Source organism: Heterocephalus glaber, unplaced genomic scaffold (genome assembly GCF_053883595.1).
Source record: "Heterocephalus glaber isolate CG9 unplaced genomic scaffold, H.glaber_assembly_v1.0 deba00001587, whole genome shotgun sequence".
NCBI classification, from domain to species: domain Eukaryota; kingdom Metazoa; phylum Chordata; class Mammalia; order Rodentia; family Bathyergidae; genus Heterocephalus; species Heterocephalus glaber.
Genome location: NW_028258365.1, coordinates 2,696,967 through 2,714,357, shown reverse-complemented (window position 1 = coordinate 2,714,357; position 17,391 = coordinate 2,696,967). Strand labels below are relative to the sequence as shown.

The 17,391-nt window shown below is 38.4% G+C and overlaps 1 protein-coding gene across 11 annotated transcripts in view; it reads right to left on the bottom strand.

Annotated features, from left to right (window-relative positions):
* Positions 1-17,391, bottom strand: part of Gab1 (GRB2 associated binding protein 1) — a 140,953-nt gene that overhangs the window by 29,552 nt on the left and 94,010 nt on the right. For 7 of the 11 annotated variants that reach the window (XR_015443960.1, XR_015443959.1, XM_004868901.4 and 4 more), the window contains exons 4-8: positions 17,299-17,379; positions 12,953-13,554; positions 11,329-11,414; positions 10,838-11,141; positions 24-113 (exon numbers count right to left, since the gene is read on the bottom strand). Coding sequence is in view for 9 of the 11 variants with exons in the window: in XM_004868901.4 (XP_004868958.1) it covers positions 24-113; positions 10,838-11,141; positions 11,329-11,414; positions 12,953-13,554; positions 17,299-17,379 (1,163 nt within the window). In the remaining 2 variants the exon portion in view is untranslated. The remainder of the gene's footprint in view (positions 1-23; positions 114-10,837; positions 11,142-11,328; positions 11,415-12,952; positions 13,555-17,298; positions 17,380-17,391) is intronic. The other 4 variants (XM_004868904.4, XM_087193336.1, XM_004868903.4 and 1 more) reach the window with 3 other exon arrangements.

Genomic DNA, 17,391 nt, shown 5'->3' with positions numbered 1-17,391 from the left:
GCATGCAGTGCTAAAGTACATACCCTTTCTCCTGGTGGGAAAGTCACCTACGGTTTGTGAATCGGTTCGCTCTAAACCATGGGGTTTGGGTCTTAAAATTTTGGGACTTTGACCTAATTGGTAAAAAGAAGACTTTCTTAATATGATGTTATTTTTTAATTGGAAAATGGATTCAGTAAAAAAATTAAAAATCAACAGAGCCCTGTGTAGAAATGTCACACCTCAAAAGCATGAAACAAAAAATTGTAGAAAACATTTCAGTCTTCCGCACACCATTCATGCTCAGCACAATGGAAAGGAGGAAGTTGCATGCAACAATGTAACAAGCGTAAGATATAAAGGATTATAGGGTTTAGTGGGATAAGGAGCCTGGTTAGTTATCCTTACATGAGGAAGGGAGGAAAAACATGTGCCATGTTAGTTTTTCTTCTAACGTGTTTAGCAAAATTATAAAACTGCTCTGTCCAAGATCAATTACATCTTTCTTTGAAGTCTGATTTCTCATGAGAAAGCATGAAGGCCTGCTTCCCTATATTTCTTTTCTAATTTGGTATAGATGTTTTCAAAACAGAAATCTGACTATTCCTGTACCTCCTGATCAAGCTCTTATATCTGCTAATATAAGACCAAAACCAAGAACAACATTGATCTGTTTCTCCTGGATATTTAGTGGTTTCATCTGCAAAAATTAGATATTTATATTCTGCTACTACTGATTGTCTAACCTTCAGTTTAAGTACTTAAGAACATAAACTCAGCTACCATAATTTTTCTATCACTTAATCTCTGCCACTTACTTACAAGTACTGCTGAAAACCCATATGAAAGACTGGGTTGGTACCCAGCTATTGTTCTCAAACCTTTTCCCATTAGACAGGGAGATGCGAGGGCAACAATACTACTAGAATTAGTTATTCAAGCTTCCCTATTCTCAAAGGATCCAAATTTTCTCTTTTCTTGGAATTCATAAAGTGGAGTTGGTGGCAAAATTAAAATTTTTCTGGCTAAAGGCCGATCCCTAGGATCTTACTTACCGAAATCTAAGAAGTCTCTTAAAATGTAATTTTCTAGTTTATAAAAACAAATGAAAATCTTCTAATTAACCAATTTTTTAAGTTAGACAATTATACACCAAATTTACTCAGAAATGAGGCAGGCTTGGTTTAAAATGTGAGTACTGAAATTCAGGGCAAAATCTATTTCCCAAACCCCAATGCTACCAGGGCCCACAATGATTGGACACTTTTCATTAAAACAAAGCTCCCTTTGTTAGCTTTTAAACTCAACTCCCCCAAATAGTGCACTACCTTTCAAAAAAAAAAAAAAAAAAAAAAAAAGCAAAGGGTAAGTTTCATTAAAGGGAAAAATTAATTTATTTTAGCACCAAAAGGCCCTTAGATGAAATCCAGCTGCTTCATTTTATGGATGAAATACTGTGATTTGCTCGGGTCCTAACATAATCCCAGGCAGGATTAGGGTTTCCTCTGGGCTCCCACATGCTGGGGTGGTGTTCCTGAACCACAGATCTCAATGTCTTTACCTCTATCCCTTTTGAGATACAGGAAATCTTAGGCAAGCACCTGGAGTTCAGTTTTGAATGATTCAGTTTAGTTTGAGATCTCAGAGCACTCTGTATGACAGTCGCAAAGTAACTCAATTATAGAAAAGAAGAAAAGTGTTTATTGCTACCCTTCCATGTATGGCTCTTACCCTGTATATACGGGGGTACCCAAGGACACTACATCTAACCGAATGGCACAGGTAGCTGGCACAGGGTGATGCCATGTTTAATAATAACAAAATGCTTTTAGAATTACTTTGGTTTACTGGTGTTGACTCAGGAAGCTATACTTCACTCTCCTCTTTTTCAGAAAGATTCATTTTCCTTATTTCTTTAGCTTCCTTCTGATATTTTTTCACTGTTTACCTTCTGAAGGGACTGTATATTTGTATAGTATCTTATCTATGTTTGTGGTTAAATAATTAAGTTGAATGACTGCTATATCTATCTAGCTATGGTTTCTCCCCCTCCCCTTCCTTCTTGGTTGTTGAACCCAGGGTCTTTGGACTGAGCTACCACCCTTTTTTATCTTGAGACAAGGTTTCACTAAGTCACTACATTGCCCAGGCTGGGGTTGAACTTGTCATCCTCCTGCCTCGGCCTTGAAGACTACTGGGATTACAGAAGTGTCCCACCAGGCCCAGCCTCACATTTTCTTTAATTTTACATTTCAACTGCCTGACAGGTCATCTCCAACTGTCCTCCCAGTTCTTTAATCTGAGCTGCTCATCCCTCCTCCAAACCAATGCCATGTTTCTACCTCCAACACCATTACCAATGGTACGATTTTCTGAGTCTTTAGGCATAAAACCTCAGGGCTATATTTTAAGAGTCATCTCCTTTGGGCCAGGGATTTAGCTCAGTGGTTTCGCTGCCTGCTGCGCAAGCGCAAAGACCCGAGTTTGATCCCCGGTACCAAAAAAAAAAAAAAAAAAAAAAGAGTCATCTCCTTTGACCATCTTCGTTTGGTTTTAAAAACTAATGATTTGTCGATGTGGCATGGACAAGAACTTTTAAAATGAGAAGTACTAAAAGGAACAAGCAGGGAATTGAGGTCAAGAAGAAAGTTACTCAAGCCTGTAGGAATACTGGCCTGCTGACTGGGGTCCAGAATGATCTTAGGCTTACCAAAAAAGAACAAGGAGACTCTTTGAAAACCTGTGCTTACAGGAAGAAAAACAAGGCAAGAACAAACCCACTCTTTGTGAAGGAAGAAGAGAAAGTAATCTCAATAGATAAAAACAGAAACTCTAGGCCTATCTTGCTTTAGTCTTCTCCAGCTAGGAGAATGATCTTCAAACTGAAAAGGGCAGAGAAGAAATGGTAAGAAGCACTAATGGCCCTGTTATGTGAGAAGTGTATAATGTGGTACCCAGCTGCTTTCAGGCACTATTCAATGAACTGCACTCCAAAACACCAAAGGAATTGATAAACAACACAGAATTCCTATCAGTAATTTGGGGAAATCCAGGGAATGTGGAAGGTGCCACTAGAATAAGACACAGGTGCTTTTATAAATAGTGTTCTTCGCCTGAATTGTGCTCTGCCGTGCCTAGACCATTGTCTTCTCTATTTCTTGTGTACAATTTTAACATTTCAGTCCTTCTGAAATTCTTTCATATCAATGTCTATCACTGCTGTATTAATAAATGTCTTCCATTTTTCAAATTACAATAGAAGTGTAAGACTGCCCGGATAAATGAATACCATTATACTTAGGCACTAATAATGGTAACTTACTGAGGGTTCCTTATGTGCTAGCTATATTAAAGACTCATTTAACGCTCCCAAAAATCTTGTAGGGAAGCATGATTAAAACAGATTTTCATGTTATCACTGAGCAGTTGGGGCCCAGCCAGTTTCACACAAAACAGTGACTGGTGGTGCCAGAATCAGAATCTTTTGACTCCATAGAATTCATGCTCTTACTCCTACACCCTTATTCCAGTCTGGAATCCTTACTACAGTTACTATGTTTATATTATTTTGCTCTTGTGTAAAGTAAGTCTTCTTAACTACAATTTAAATAATTTTCCCCATTATTGTGGCTTGAACCCAGGGCTTTGGTAGACAAGTACTCTACCACTGAATGACTCAATCTTTTTATTTTGAGACAAGGTCTCGATAAGTTGCCCAGGCTGGCCTTGAACCTGCATTCCTCCTGCCCCAGCCTCCAAAGTTGCTGGGTCTATGGACACGTGCCAACATGCTAGACTCATTTGTAATACTCTAAATGTTAAATAGATACATAAAATCATCACATATCTCTGAAGGCCATTTTACTTTGACAACTAGTATATTCCTGATGGTCACAAGGGAAGCAAGTGTAAGGTATGGCTCTGAGAATCTGCTCAATTAGAGCGAGTGATTTTCAAAGACATCACTGACCCAAGGACAAATAAGGCAAAAGTGGATTCAAGAAATCAGAGGGTTTTTGACTTGAGTTCTATTTCATCTTCTCTACCTTTTTTCCAGGATACTACAAAGGTGCTCCTTTTTCAGGGTATTTCTTGGTTTTCTTAATATAAAAAATATGACATGCAAAGTAGGATTTTTTAAAAGTACATTTATTTATAAAATTTGTATGTGTTTTCTGCTCCATGAAAAGGTTATGGTTGATGTTTAGGGCAAAAGCCATAATATAGGAATGTTGCATTGAATTGCCCTGTGTCACTGAGGTATTCCATTAGCTTTATTTCGCTCTGCCCTTTCTAACTCAATTTGGCATTTATATTGCAGATAGAAATGAATGCCATACCCAAAGGCACATACAGGCACATGCCTGTAATCCCAGCAGTTGGGAGGTTGAAGTAGGAGGATCCCTGCAAGTTCAAGGCCAGCCTGGGCTACATAGTGAGTTCAAGGCCAGCCTGAACTACATAGTGAGATCCTATCTCCAACATACACACACACACACACACACACACACACACGCAGTCACACCCAAACAGCAGCACCCCAATATTACTTATGAGAGAAAGAAAGAAGTCCAATATACAAGGTGACACTTCTCAGCCCTATCTCCTCCTCTACTGCCTATGTATTAGTAATCTGAACATTTTTCACACTGTAGAAGAAAACTGAAAATAGGTAATAAGAAATAACACCAAAGCACACATAAAAATGAGCTGGGTTTGGTAACATGTATGTTACATGGTGATCTCACAACTGAGAGTAAACAGTGATTCGTTTGAGCCTCAATCAATCTTTACATCTAACCCACTTAACTCTTGCTACACTAGGCTTGAACAAAGAATGCAAAATAATTCGGCAAACAGCACTGACTAGGGGTGACATTTCTAATTGTGCTTTACTGTCAATCTCTGGGGCATGTGATCTGCTCCCTTCTTTAGAGTTCAACCTGATAAATTAAACTCTGGTCCAGCTCTTTCCCCCAAACTTCTGACCCAGAACTTTAATAAGCTACAAAACATCCACATGGACGTTCTTCAGGTATTCAAATGACATGCTCAAAACTCAATTCTTCTTTGACCCACCACAAATCCTGTTTCTTATATTACCAGTTGCCATAGTGGGTGTCTTAGGAGTCATTTCAGATTTGCTTTCTCTCTTATACCCCTATATTAATGGTATTTTGTAAGAAAACATAATAGTTTGTTTGCAAAAAAAGGAATCTCTTCCAGGAAAGTGAATGCATCTTTCTTTAAACTTAGTATTTTCATGACCTGATATCATAACTCCTATACTGTATACAGACTGGTTCAAATTCAGTCTAGTTTTAATTGTTTAAGATACTAAGTTTAAGAAAAAAATCTTTCACATTCTTTACAACTTCAGACAAGTATTCTTAGTCAACATTTAATAAAGAAACCAAAAGCTTGCATTTCATTTTGAAACAACAAAGAAAAAACTTTGAATATGTGACTTACAGTGTAAGTGAAAGCTAGATTTGTTTTTGCCGAATGTCCACCCTGAAAATTAAGAATATTCTAATAATTGAAGTTTTTCTTTTATCACATTTCTCTAATGGCTGAAGGCATATGGAATAGAGTATTTTTATTTATTAATAAATTTTTATTAAACACATGTTAGCACATTTTATAATAAAAGGTCAAGAAGCATAAAAGTGAAGTGGTCTCTACTGATCAAGAAGCATACAGTAATTTGCACTCTGATGTTATAATCATTTGTAAAACAACACAGGTATTTATCTGGTAATAATCCTGTCTCCCCCATGAATTTGTATTCTTTCTCTATATATCACAGAATTACAGAATTTTAAAATTAAGAGGCTTGTTTAGAGATTATCTAGTTTTACGTTTTAAAATACGGAAATTAATGTCAAAAGAAATTAACTGATTTTTTACTTTGACATTCAGTGGGAGGGAGGTTAAAAGCAATAAATTCTAGCCTTTTGGAGTACTGACCTAACATTTTTCCACCATATTGCCCCGTAACCTCATCATTACAGCCTATTTTCATGACGTATAAAAAAAATCAAACTGTCACCTAGCAAACATTGGCTACTTAGAAGCAAAAGTACTCACGGAGCAATCCGTGAGCCTCCCAGCTTTGTTCTCATGCCTTTTGGATTCTCGTGCAAGAGGGCAAAGTCACTCTTAAAACCTGCTAAAACCCATCAGAAGCAATGAGATGACTTTTACTTCACGGAACTGACTCCAAGTATGACAAAGAAGACAGCCTGCAAGCCGTGGGAGTACTTTCTTCTTCAAAAAGTGACCCTCGGGCTGAAGGAGCCACGGCACAGGCCCAATGTGGGGCACCCGTGTCTGATGTCCGTCTGCATTTCTTTCCTCTTTCTCTCCAAATGTGCACTTCATGTTTTCCTAAGTCACTGTAAGTCCCCCAAGTTGAGGAAGCCAGAAAGGGGATTTTTGTTATCTCCTTCTGATGTGATCCTGTCCCAACCAAAGCTTCAAGAAGCCTGCATTGGGAAAACTGGGCAAGTACTTTCTAAGGGAAATGAAGCAGGAGGCATGATTTTTATAACATTTTATGTTAGAGAGTACAATTATTGTTTTTCTATTGTTTTCCTAAACAAGAAGGTGGATTCCAGAGGCAACCTGATTACGTAAGCTGCCTGCATAAAATCCTTTAATGGGGCACTGAGAATAAAGTCCAACCTCATTAGCATGGATTATAACCCCCTTGGGATCAGGCACCTGCAAGGCATTTGCCACTCCTTCCTCCTTCTTTCCTTCCTTCCCACTCTCTTGGGCCACCTACCCACCCACCCACGACTGGAGCCAGAATCATCACCCTTAACCTGAGAAAGGATCTTCAGATGCTGTTTTCCTAACCAGAAGCTCCTGCATCACCCTTCCCTCCTCCATGATCACTTAATTGCCTCTGATGTGCTCACAGACTGCTCAGGGGAGCTTCCCTTAGAGTGCCAAAGGTTTACCTCAACCGCAGCCCCTTCCCTGGTAATTATGATAATGTGTTTACGCTTCTGACTCCTCTGCTAGATCATGTGCTTCTTCAGCAAAGCAAACCTTTCAGTAAGTTTGAAGACATAATGCCTAGCGAAGGGTATGCCCTGTTAACTGGTAAGCACTTCAGTCTGTGATGAATGAATATTAATAAACTAACTGCCTTTCTCTTAGAGCTGGTATTTAATCTGATTAATCTCATATATTTTTGTGTATCCTTCTTATCCACTCCCCCCTTGCTGGGGATTGAACCCAGGGCCATTATATTCCCAGCCCTTGCTTGTCCTTTAAAAGGAAGAGGAAAAACTAGATGTTTTTCAAAAGTCAGTCATCTCAAATATGGCCAAGGCAGTCCAAGAGGTTCATCTTTCAACTAAGCAGATGCGATCTTTTTTATATATATAATCACACTTGAATGTCAAGAATACTTAGGAAAACCCCCACATATTAATAACGCTTTGCTATAAAAATGCACCCCTGTAACAATTTTTTTTGAGACAGGGTCTCACTATGTACCCCAGGCTGGCCTGAACTCATGGCGATCCTTCTGCTTCAGCCTCCTGAGCGCTGGAATTACAGGTGTGCGCTACCATGCCCGGCTAACTATTTCAATCCAAAACTGGATTTTAGATACAAGCTTTAACACCTGTTTATCAAAATCTAGTTATATTTCTGGTGTCATTCATTCATCCTCTTAAACGTTTATTATTGTGTAAATGTGGTTTTCAAAAAAGCAAGGTAATTTCTATTTGCATTCAGAAATTTCTTTGGGGGGGGTCTCTTGAAAAAATATTTAAAGTAAATACATCATTATGCCTAAAAAAGACTCATCTAGGGAACAAATACCCTGGGATTGTTCTTCTGGGTGCTGGCAGGTTAAGGACTCAGATCTGAACATACTTTAACCAAACTAGGGTAAAAAACACTGCAAGAAACCCTGTGCTGCTTTTGAAAACCAGCACAAAAACTAAGGTCCATAAGTACTACAGAAAGGCATGAATGGACAAACTCAAACAAAATGAAGCATAAAGAGAGCAGTTGAGGTGCTCATAGCTGCTATGCTGCATTAGAAAATGGGATGGGGGTAGCAGGGCTTAGATGATGTTAGCAATTAACTATGGGAGGTTTATACAACACTTTCAGAGAAGCCACAATAGATACTTTATAGAAATTTCCCAAATTTTACAAAATAACATTTCCATTAGAAATGTAACACCTGGCAATGATGTAGTCAAAACATAACCTGCCCTGCATTTCCAGTGACTTATCTGCTTTCCAAATATGTCATTCCATGCTTAAAATTTTCTTCTTTTTTTTTTTTTTTGGTACCAGGGATCGAACTCGGGTCCTTGTGCTTGCGAGGCAGGCAGCAGAACCACTGAGCTAAATCCCCGGCCCTAAAATTTTCTTCTATTAATATATGCAAAACCTGGTTCAAAACAATTACAAAAGTGACAGAAATAGGATGGTGAAAATATAACTATCACAAACCAGGTGACAGGCAAACGGTCCTCCTGCTAATACATTAGGTGTCAGCATTCAGAGCATCTATGTATTTCTGTAGCTTCAGTTACTCAAAAGTATTTGAAAAACTCATCTGTACTGCAATCTACAGCAGCTGACATCTAAAACTGGAGGTATAAACAAGACTAGAATGTCACGTGTTTGCCGTAGACCCTTCTACCAGTCTACTGGGTGTTGAACTGCTTACGGGGGGCTCTGAAACTAATCAAGCCATATTTCACATGAATATTCTTGAGTTTGAGTTACTTAAGAGATATTGAAATAACAGATTAAGTCATCATCTGATGTCACAGGATTTGAAATTAAAATATTCATATGATGCTATGAATAATGAAAAGAATTTCATGACCAAATAAGATATGTATTACAATTTATGTTTTTAAGGATAAACATGGTTTTGAGGTGTGAATCTGGACTTTAATCTGTTTTTTGAACAGCTGTAACTTTCCAAAGTAAGTTGATAAAATTTGCCCTAAATATTTTCTCTTACTTCCTCTCCTATATATTTAAAAGTATATTAGCACAAAAATATAGCCAAAACCTTTTTTACAATATGTACTATGGTTTTAGTAAACTCTTTATGATTTTGCTAAAATTGTTTGATTTTGCCAATAACTATATGGGTGTTTCATTCTGGGTGCTCTTTCTCATTTCATTGTGTATCTATAAAACTATATCAAGCAAATAATCTGACCAATTAGCTCAGGATGTTCTCTGAACAGTTCAGTTTTGTGTGTGTGTGTGTGTGTGTGTGTGTGTGTGTGTGTGTGTGTGTGTGTGTGACTGGGGATTGAACCTAGAGGTTTATTATGCTAGGGACACACTCTACCACTAAACTCTCTCAGCCCCTTTTCCCCACCAATTAGCTTAATTTTTAAAGGAATAAACATAATTTCCAAGTGACCAAGAACGTACAGTGATCTATTCTACTGTAAAGTCACTTCAGATTGTTTTGAAGAACTAGGGGAATTAATCCCTCAGGTACTAAACTACTTAGAACTTTTGCTGTATTGACATGGAAGTATAATTATCCAAATGTAGTATTTATGAGCTACAGTACATGTTACATACATAAAATAGATAATATGGGACATGTGAGCTGTAGCAAACAGAAGCTTCTATCCTTCTTCAAACTGTGCCACCTCCACAGGAAGAAGCAGAGAAGAGAAACAGAGAGGGAGAGAGATGGGAACCGTCCCCTAGAACTGCCTCTGTTTCTGATTATGCTCGTGTTTCAGCACAAATACATCCTGACTTATATAAAAACCAAATCAAACTCTTTTTCTTAAGAGAGGCTGAATCTCAGTCTCTGTCTCTAACTACTGGAACTTAGTAGTCAGAATTAGCATTAATGATCTAAGCCTGGACTAAATGAGAAATATATATGAACATTACATACTCATAACAAGCTGCATATAGCACATGAGGCTTCAAATGTGCTGAGATCCCCTACAGTGAGCCAGACACTTACTTGGTTGTCAACATTAAGCTACAATAACAGCATGCTGCAGCACAGCAGGTTGTGTTTAGATGACTTAAATCCAAATTTTAAAAACTTGATATTGACCTACTTATCTGAAAAGTTCCTTTTACAGAAAGTTCTTAACAAACCATGCTCCTTTACAGTACAATGTTATGTATGAAATCCACTATGACAGAACAGATTATAAGCATTTATTCATTCCCCAGCCAAGGCAAAATATTTTCTAAAAAGCTGTTATTCAGGTAAGTGGAAAAGATTATATCAACATTCTCACTTTTTAAAAATGATTACATTCAGTACAATAGTAATTTTGTATGTGCTTTGATAATATATACTCTGGAGACAGGGTTACAAAATCGCAACTGAAGGCCTTATCTAGTATGCAGAAGCATCAGTTGGGGCCTGTGGTGTTTTTTTAAAGAAATAAATTAGTTGATAGAACTGTAAAAATCAAGAGCTAATACCTATAAAATCCTTTATGTATTCCTTGCTTGTCAGGCTGTGTGAGCCAAATCAGCAAAGACTGCAGCAGACTGGGAGTGGGTTACTCCACTTAGATGGGGCAAGCAAGCATCCGGTTTCTGCTCATTCTGCCTGCTGCCTGCTCATCCTTGTGGGCATTTTACCTTGTAACCTCTACTCTAGAGACAGGACATTTATAAATCTCCTGGGCATCAACATCTGGTATTTTTTTAACCCACAAATAGCAGTATTGCTATCTGCAGTGGGTGACCAAAGTAGCAGGAAATATTTGGGAGTTTCTGGTCCCCAATCAGTTCAGTTAGGTGACAGTTAAACGCAGAGCAGATCGGACTCTGCACTGCCCCAGTCTTTTCTTTGCTGTGCCCCCCTTACCTTTTCTGTCCGGCTTGAGGTTCCTATCCACGGGGGGTGGTTCACAGTCTGCGACAGGAACTGGCCTTCTAGGAGGGGTCTTGGGGCTGGACCTGAAGCCCATGTGAGCAGGAGGAGGAACTTGCATTCCAAATGCAGAAAAATCAAACGTCCCTGGCGTCATTGGCACATAATTTGCTTCCTGAATTGGTTCTGTGAAACTGCTGGAATGTTGTCGTGGTGGCGAGTTGGGATTCATTGGGACGTAGTTTTCGTCTAGTTCATCACTTGAGACACTTCCCACTGTCAACACATTTTTGATTTTCTAAAACACACATACATTTCTTTTAATAAACAAAAGCTACTGACAAACATGGAAATACAATTATCACATCCATTCATATAGAGCTGAAGGTACTTTCGTTTCATGATCTCATTTAGCCTTGAGCTAATAAGCACGAAAATTTTGACAATGAAATACTCTTGACAATGCCAAGGTCAATTATACTTACAAAGTGGTTATGGAAGCCTTCAAGTGAACTCGATCTATCACTTGGAAATGTTCGTGGAATATCATAGCAGTCTTGAGAACCAGCATCTAGAATAAAGAACAAACTATCAGCACTTCTTCCCATCTTTGCAGGTTCTCAGGGTAATCAGGAATGACCTATTCTCCTTCTCTCTTTATACACATAATTCCATGAATATGTGTGCGCACACACACACACACACTTACACAGACTTTTAAAAGAATGCTCACTGAATAGTATCTGAACTTGGCATATGGAACTACTAGAAAATGCAGATAATACACACTGATAAACTAACCAACAGCAGTATCTGATTATGGAAGAAAGTGAATTTCTAGGCCTGGGATGATATGGATTGTAAATATAAGGATGAAGAAGATAAACAGTGCCTCTAATTTTCTCTTTTTTTGCATTACCATGTATTTAACTTATATCACACTAACCAATAACCAGCTTATACAGTCACTTTAAGAAGGGACTATGGGGCCGGGGGATTAGCTCAGTGGTTTCACTGCCTGCTGTGCAAGCACAAGGACCAGAGTTCGATCCCCGGTACCAAACAAACAAAAAATAATAAGAAAGGACTATGGAATTGATGTTGAAAAGTTAAATGAGTTACTAGTAAAATATTTTTAAAGCTACATTAAACTTTCATCTTCTTTAAGATAGCTAGAAAGGCTAGGGATGTAGCTCAGTGGCTAGGTGCTTGGCTAGCACACCCAAAGCCCTGGGTTTAATCCCCACTATGGGGAAATAACAAACAAAAACAAACTATCCTTTGCACTATCCACCACAAAACTCTACAATAAAATATGGACAATTTACCAGAGATGTTTTTGGAACATATGCATTAAGAACTTTGGCTTTCTATATTTAGGACTTTTAAGAATTACAGAAAATAATCCACACTTTTCCCCCCTCTTGATATTGTTAACTTTTGATTGTAGGCTCTAGGAGATGGTATAAGAAAAGTATACCCATTAGTAATAACTAGGGTGACTGGCAATAATAGAAAAGACTCAGGGCTTTAAAAATAATCAGACAAGCAAAAAGAATAAGGGCTGGACTGGAACAGAATTATCACCTGTTAGACACAACACAGAAATTGCTTCTATAGGAAGGAAGGAAACAGCTCGACAGATGTGACACCGAAGTGGCCGTAATGGCATACAAATACAGGAAAGAGTCTGACTAGGAGAGGCTTTGTGGCTGGTCCATTTCCTGCTCCTCTGTCCAACAGAGCCTAACCACCCAGGATTCAGAGAAAGTGGGAGAGAGGTACATTTTCCTGAGGCAGGAAAGCATGACTAAGACCATACTTCTTTAGGAATGAGAAACTCCACTCTTTTCCTTCCAGTACAGCATCCATTCACACATACACAAATGCACACATACATCCACACAAAAACACGTGCATGTGTGTGCGCGCGCACACACACACACACATACGCACACACACACCTTTCCAGGGATCTACTAAGTCTCTGATATCTTGGCTATGTGAGTGGGTAACTGCAGAGCTAAAGGGAAAAAGGGCTCCCATTTAACATCAGAACAATTATCCCATCACTACCCTCTAATGGAGCAGAAGCAGGCAGGAGCTGACCTTTTCGTAATTTGTTCAAATCCACGGTGGAAATGGTATTACTTCGTGATGGTGGCACCCCTGCTGTGGGAATGCAGTAACTACTGTCAGTGTCTGAGGCTGTGCGTGTGATACTACACGTTTCCACAGGAGAACGGTCATGAGTTGGATGGGGTTTCGGTGGCCGAGGTGGGGGAATATCTGGAATAGCATCAAGCTTTGATGTCTGTCCCAAGGTTCCTTCTGGAAATGTTCGTGGAATCTGGTAAGTATTACCAGGTGTTGGAGGAATGTCGTAACTAATAGACACATGCCTCATTTGAGTCTCTACACTTGATGTCCCAGAAGGGGTGTTAAAAACATAGAGTTCTCCATCTGCTTCAGTACTCGATGGAGACTCCTTTGGCAAAACATCATGGGAATAACTCCTGGGCAGGTTATAAAGGCTGGAGTCTACAGAGACAGATGCAGCACGTAATGGTGGAGAGTCATACATCATTTGCTGCTGGAAAAAGCCATTCATTCCATGTTTGCTCTGGGAGGAAGCAAGATTTTTATGAGGAGGGACGTTATCATTGCAGTCCGTTTCAGATGAGGTGGATTTTGCAGAATCAGCATGGGTTCTAAATCAAAATTGTTAACGACAAAAATAAAACATGGTCAAGACATCATATTATTTTGGCAAGCATATTTACAGCTGAGCAATCAAAATATCTGTTTTCTTCTTAGATTTTTTTTGTGTGACCCATAAGATTTAAAACACAAATGTCCTTTAGTTTTTTATGATTATACAGCAGACAACAAAACCACCACCACAAACCACCAGAAGCATTCTAATTTTTTTTCTGTACCTGCTCACACCACTAAATCTACCAAGGAGATCTGCACATAAAACCCATAATCCAGGAGGCAGTAGAATTAGATATTACAAAACTCTGGGAAAGGAAAATGAAGTAGGTGTAGACAATAAGGAAAATCACTTCCTATGAAGAGAATGCAAAAACTTGGTGCCAGTCAAGTTTATAAAGTTGATCCACTGCTATTTAACCTGCCAGTGGGAAACTTGTTGTTCTGCAAGACTAAAAGTCAAGTGATTACTTGGACCTGGATAAATTCAACATGACCTACAAAGAGGTAACGAGTTAATAGGTTTCATGTCTCTTCCCTTCTACTAATTTTCTTTAACAAATACTTTGCCTATACTAGAGGATCAAAATGCATGGGATAGAGTTAATCAACTTGAAACAATAATTAACTTTGAGAATCTCACTTGGGGATATGCTTACTTTAGGTACATTTTCAGTTTCTACATTTTGAGGTATAAAATTTCACTATAAGTCAAGGTGAAGCTAACAATATAAGAATACTCCCATCTCCTTAATGATAAAACAAGATGGCTGAACTACCGAAACATGTTGTCCAAACTCCTGTAGAAATTGAAACAATAGTTCTTTAAATAACTTCGATAGTTGGTTTTTTTTTTTTTTTTTGGTACCAGAGATTGAACTCAGGACCTTGCGCTTACATGGCAGGCGATGGAACCACTGAGCTAAATCCCTGGCCATATATTTTTTTTTTTTTTTAAGGACTTACCCTCTCTGACTTCTTGGTAACATCTGGCACTGCATATTCATTTCTCATGCAAAGTCTACTACCCCTTTGCTACCACAGTAACATATTGTGCTGTCCTGGTTTTCTTTCTCCAGATACGATCATTCTCCTTTTTGAGTGACTAGCTCCTTCCTCCTGTCTCTCCACTACCCTTGACTACTTACGGCATGAGAAAATCCTCCTTTTTCAACCCTTCACTTTCTTCTCTGAATGCTGACAATGCCCATCTTCTCAGCACACTGGGAGCCCCATATTTTCAAACTGGTATTTCTACTTGGTTATTTATCCCTGTATGACCTTGCTCATATGGCCCAAGTCAAATCTAACTTCCCAAACTGATTGCTCTTCTTACACCCACACAAATGCCTTTTTCTAGATTCTCTAGGCTCTAAATGCAATGAGGTTGATCCTCTCTTTGACACTCGCCATCACTCGGGCACTGAGTCCCAAGTCCTTCATAACCCACATATCTATTCCTACCACCACCACCCCAAGTTCAAGGCCCTGTCTCACATGACATCTATGGTACTCAACTTTCCTAACTAGACTTCACTCTAGTGCCCCCTTTTCTAATCTATCCCTGGGACTATACTATATGCTATAAGATCAATATTTTCAACATATAGTTTTTATATTATTCACCTATTCAGAGAAACCAGTAAGTCTCCATAGGGTGTGGAAACTACAAGGTCAAAACGTAACACACTCGGCACTGAGGCTACTACTCTAGTAACCTGGCTCCACTTTGCATGTCCTATTGCTCCTCAAATCAAAACCTTTTCCTAATCAGGCTCCCCTTCTCAATGTCTTCCTCCCACCATGCTCACTCTCACCTTTCCTTTCCCTCGAAAGATTTTTGCACAAGTTACTGATGATATTCCTTTTCTTGTAGTTCAAATCTTCTTATGAAGCTTCTTGATGATTTCTCCATCTTAAAAACACTTGCACTATCTGCTGGTGAAATTTCTAATGCATCTATGCACACTCTCAAATTTGCACTGCATTTAATTCAAATGCAGAAGGTATAACGAGTAATAAGAAAAGCTTCCTGGTCTAATTAGCTTATAGGTTAGTGGAGAATAAGTAAAACTATCAAGCTATTTTTAATACTACGAAATGGGAGAGATACAGAGGCACAACTGCCATGCTATAAAAACCTGGAGAGATGTTTAATCCAACCCCAGTTTGGGGAAATGCTTCCTACATGAGCTGAATCCTATAGAATGAACAAGAGTTTGCAGGGCAACAGTCACCTACTGTTTTCATCTTTAAATACTTAACGCTCACATTCTGTGACATCTTAACAACCCTTATTGCAAACTCCACAGGCAACTGTCTCTGAGGGGACTGTATTTTACACAATTAGTTTGTACCTTCATAGCACCTAGCCTAACAGTGGGCACATGGTACATACTTCCTAAATACTTGTTACTCAACTGCCACTTCTGCAAAATCTAAATGGCAGAATATATCTGGGTAATAATTTCTACTGCAACAAGGAAAGCTATGATGCCAGTGAAATCCATGAAAAACATTATATGAAAGGAAATGTACTGAGAAACTCACTTAGCTGTTGGCTTTTAAAAAACGATGTTGGAAAATAAAATCTTAGTTAGTAGCACAGGTGACAAAGTTGCAAGTGTGTGATTTAAAGTACTCACAGCATACAAGCACAATCAGGTTAGGATTTGATATTATTGACTAGTGTTGATTTATATGATTTCCTTGCTCTTACAGGTAAAATCCCATTACAACAAATACACAGAAAAACAACTTTGGAATGTATGGAGTGTGTCCAGCATCTGAAGGAATGGGTCACAGAAATTACCTTGTGGATATTAACAAATTCTATGTAGAAAATTTTAACAAGGAAAAATATTTTAACAAGGGCTCTGTCTGATCCTAGCCCATTAACAATTACTTTTAACAGTAAAAAAACTACTTTGTTGTAAAAATAATAGAATAATTTTAAAAAATATCTTTTAGCCAGGTATGGTGATGCATGGCTGTAATCCCAGCATTCTGGGAGGCTGAAGCAGGAGGATCATAAGACTGAGCCCCACCTAAACAACTTAGTAGGATCCTGTCTCAAAAAAAGTAATAATAATAATAATGAAAAAATAATTAAAAGGGCTGGGAATGTATGTAGTTCAGTGTGAAAGTTTTGGTTTGGATCCCGAGTACTGGAAAAAAAAAATCATTTATTTGTAATATCCAATTCTCCTCCATTTTTCTATTGTAAATAAACACACCTCATTGATAACAGTATCATTAATCATCGCTAATGGTCACATAGCTGTTAATGGCTCAGGCTAGCCTGCTGAACATTTTCCTGCTTCTTTTTTAAACAGGAAAGCAATGCTCTCTGACTCCTTCTGTCCCTTTAAGCCTTCCAACTACTCAAGGTCAAATGCCAAAGATGAGTAAGGTAAAACTTTTTATAGCTTAGAAGAGAGCAGAGAAGGAGACGGCAGTGTACCAAAGGTTTAGGAAAGGCTTTATGGGCCCTTTAGTCAAGCACTGCATTACAAACTTTTAAGTAGGAAGAGTATATGGGAAAAAAATCAAGGCTTGGGGTAAGTGCTGCTTCATTCCTAGGTATGAAATCTGAACGTTCCATAGCTTTTAGTAATATATTCGATTTCATCAAATTTCACTAAAACCCAATTTGTACATTCGATAGAATCTGCCATATTGGGATTTTACCTGAATGATTAATTTCTCACACGGATTCAAAACAACTACAATACACTCACTGCAATGGAATCGTTTTGCTTTCAAAATCTTCTAGTAGTAGGTATTCCTCTCCTTCTTCAGAAACAAAAGATGACCCTTGGCTGGTTTACAAT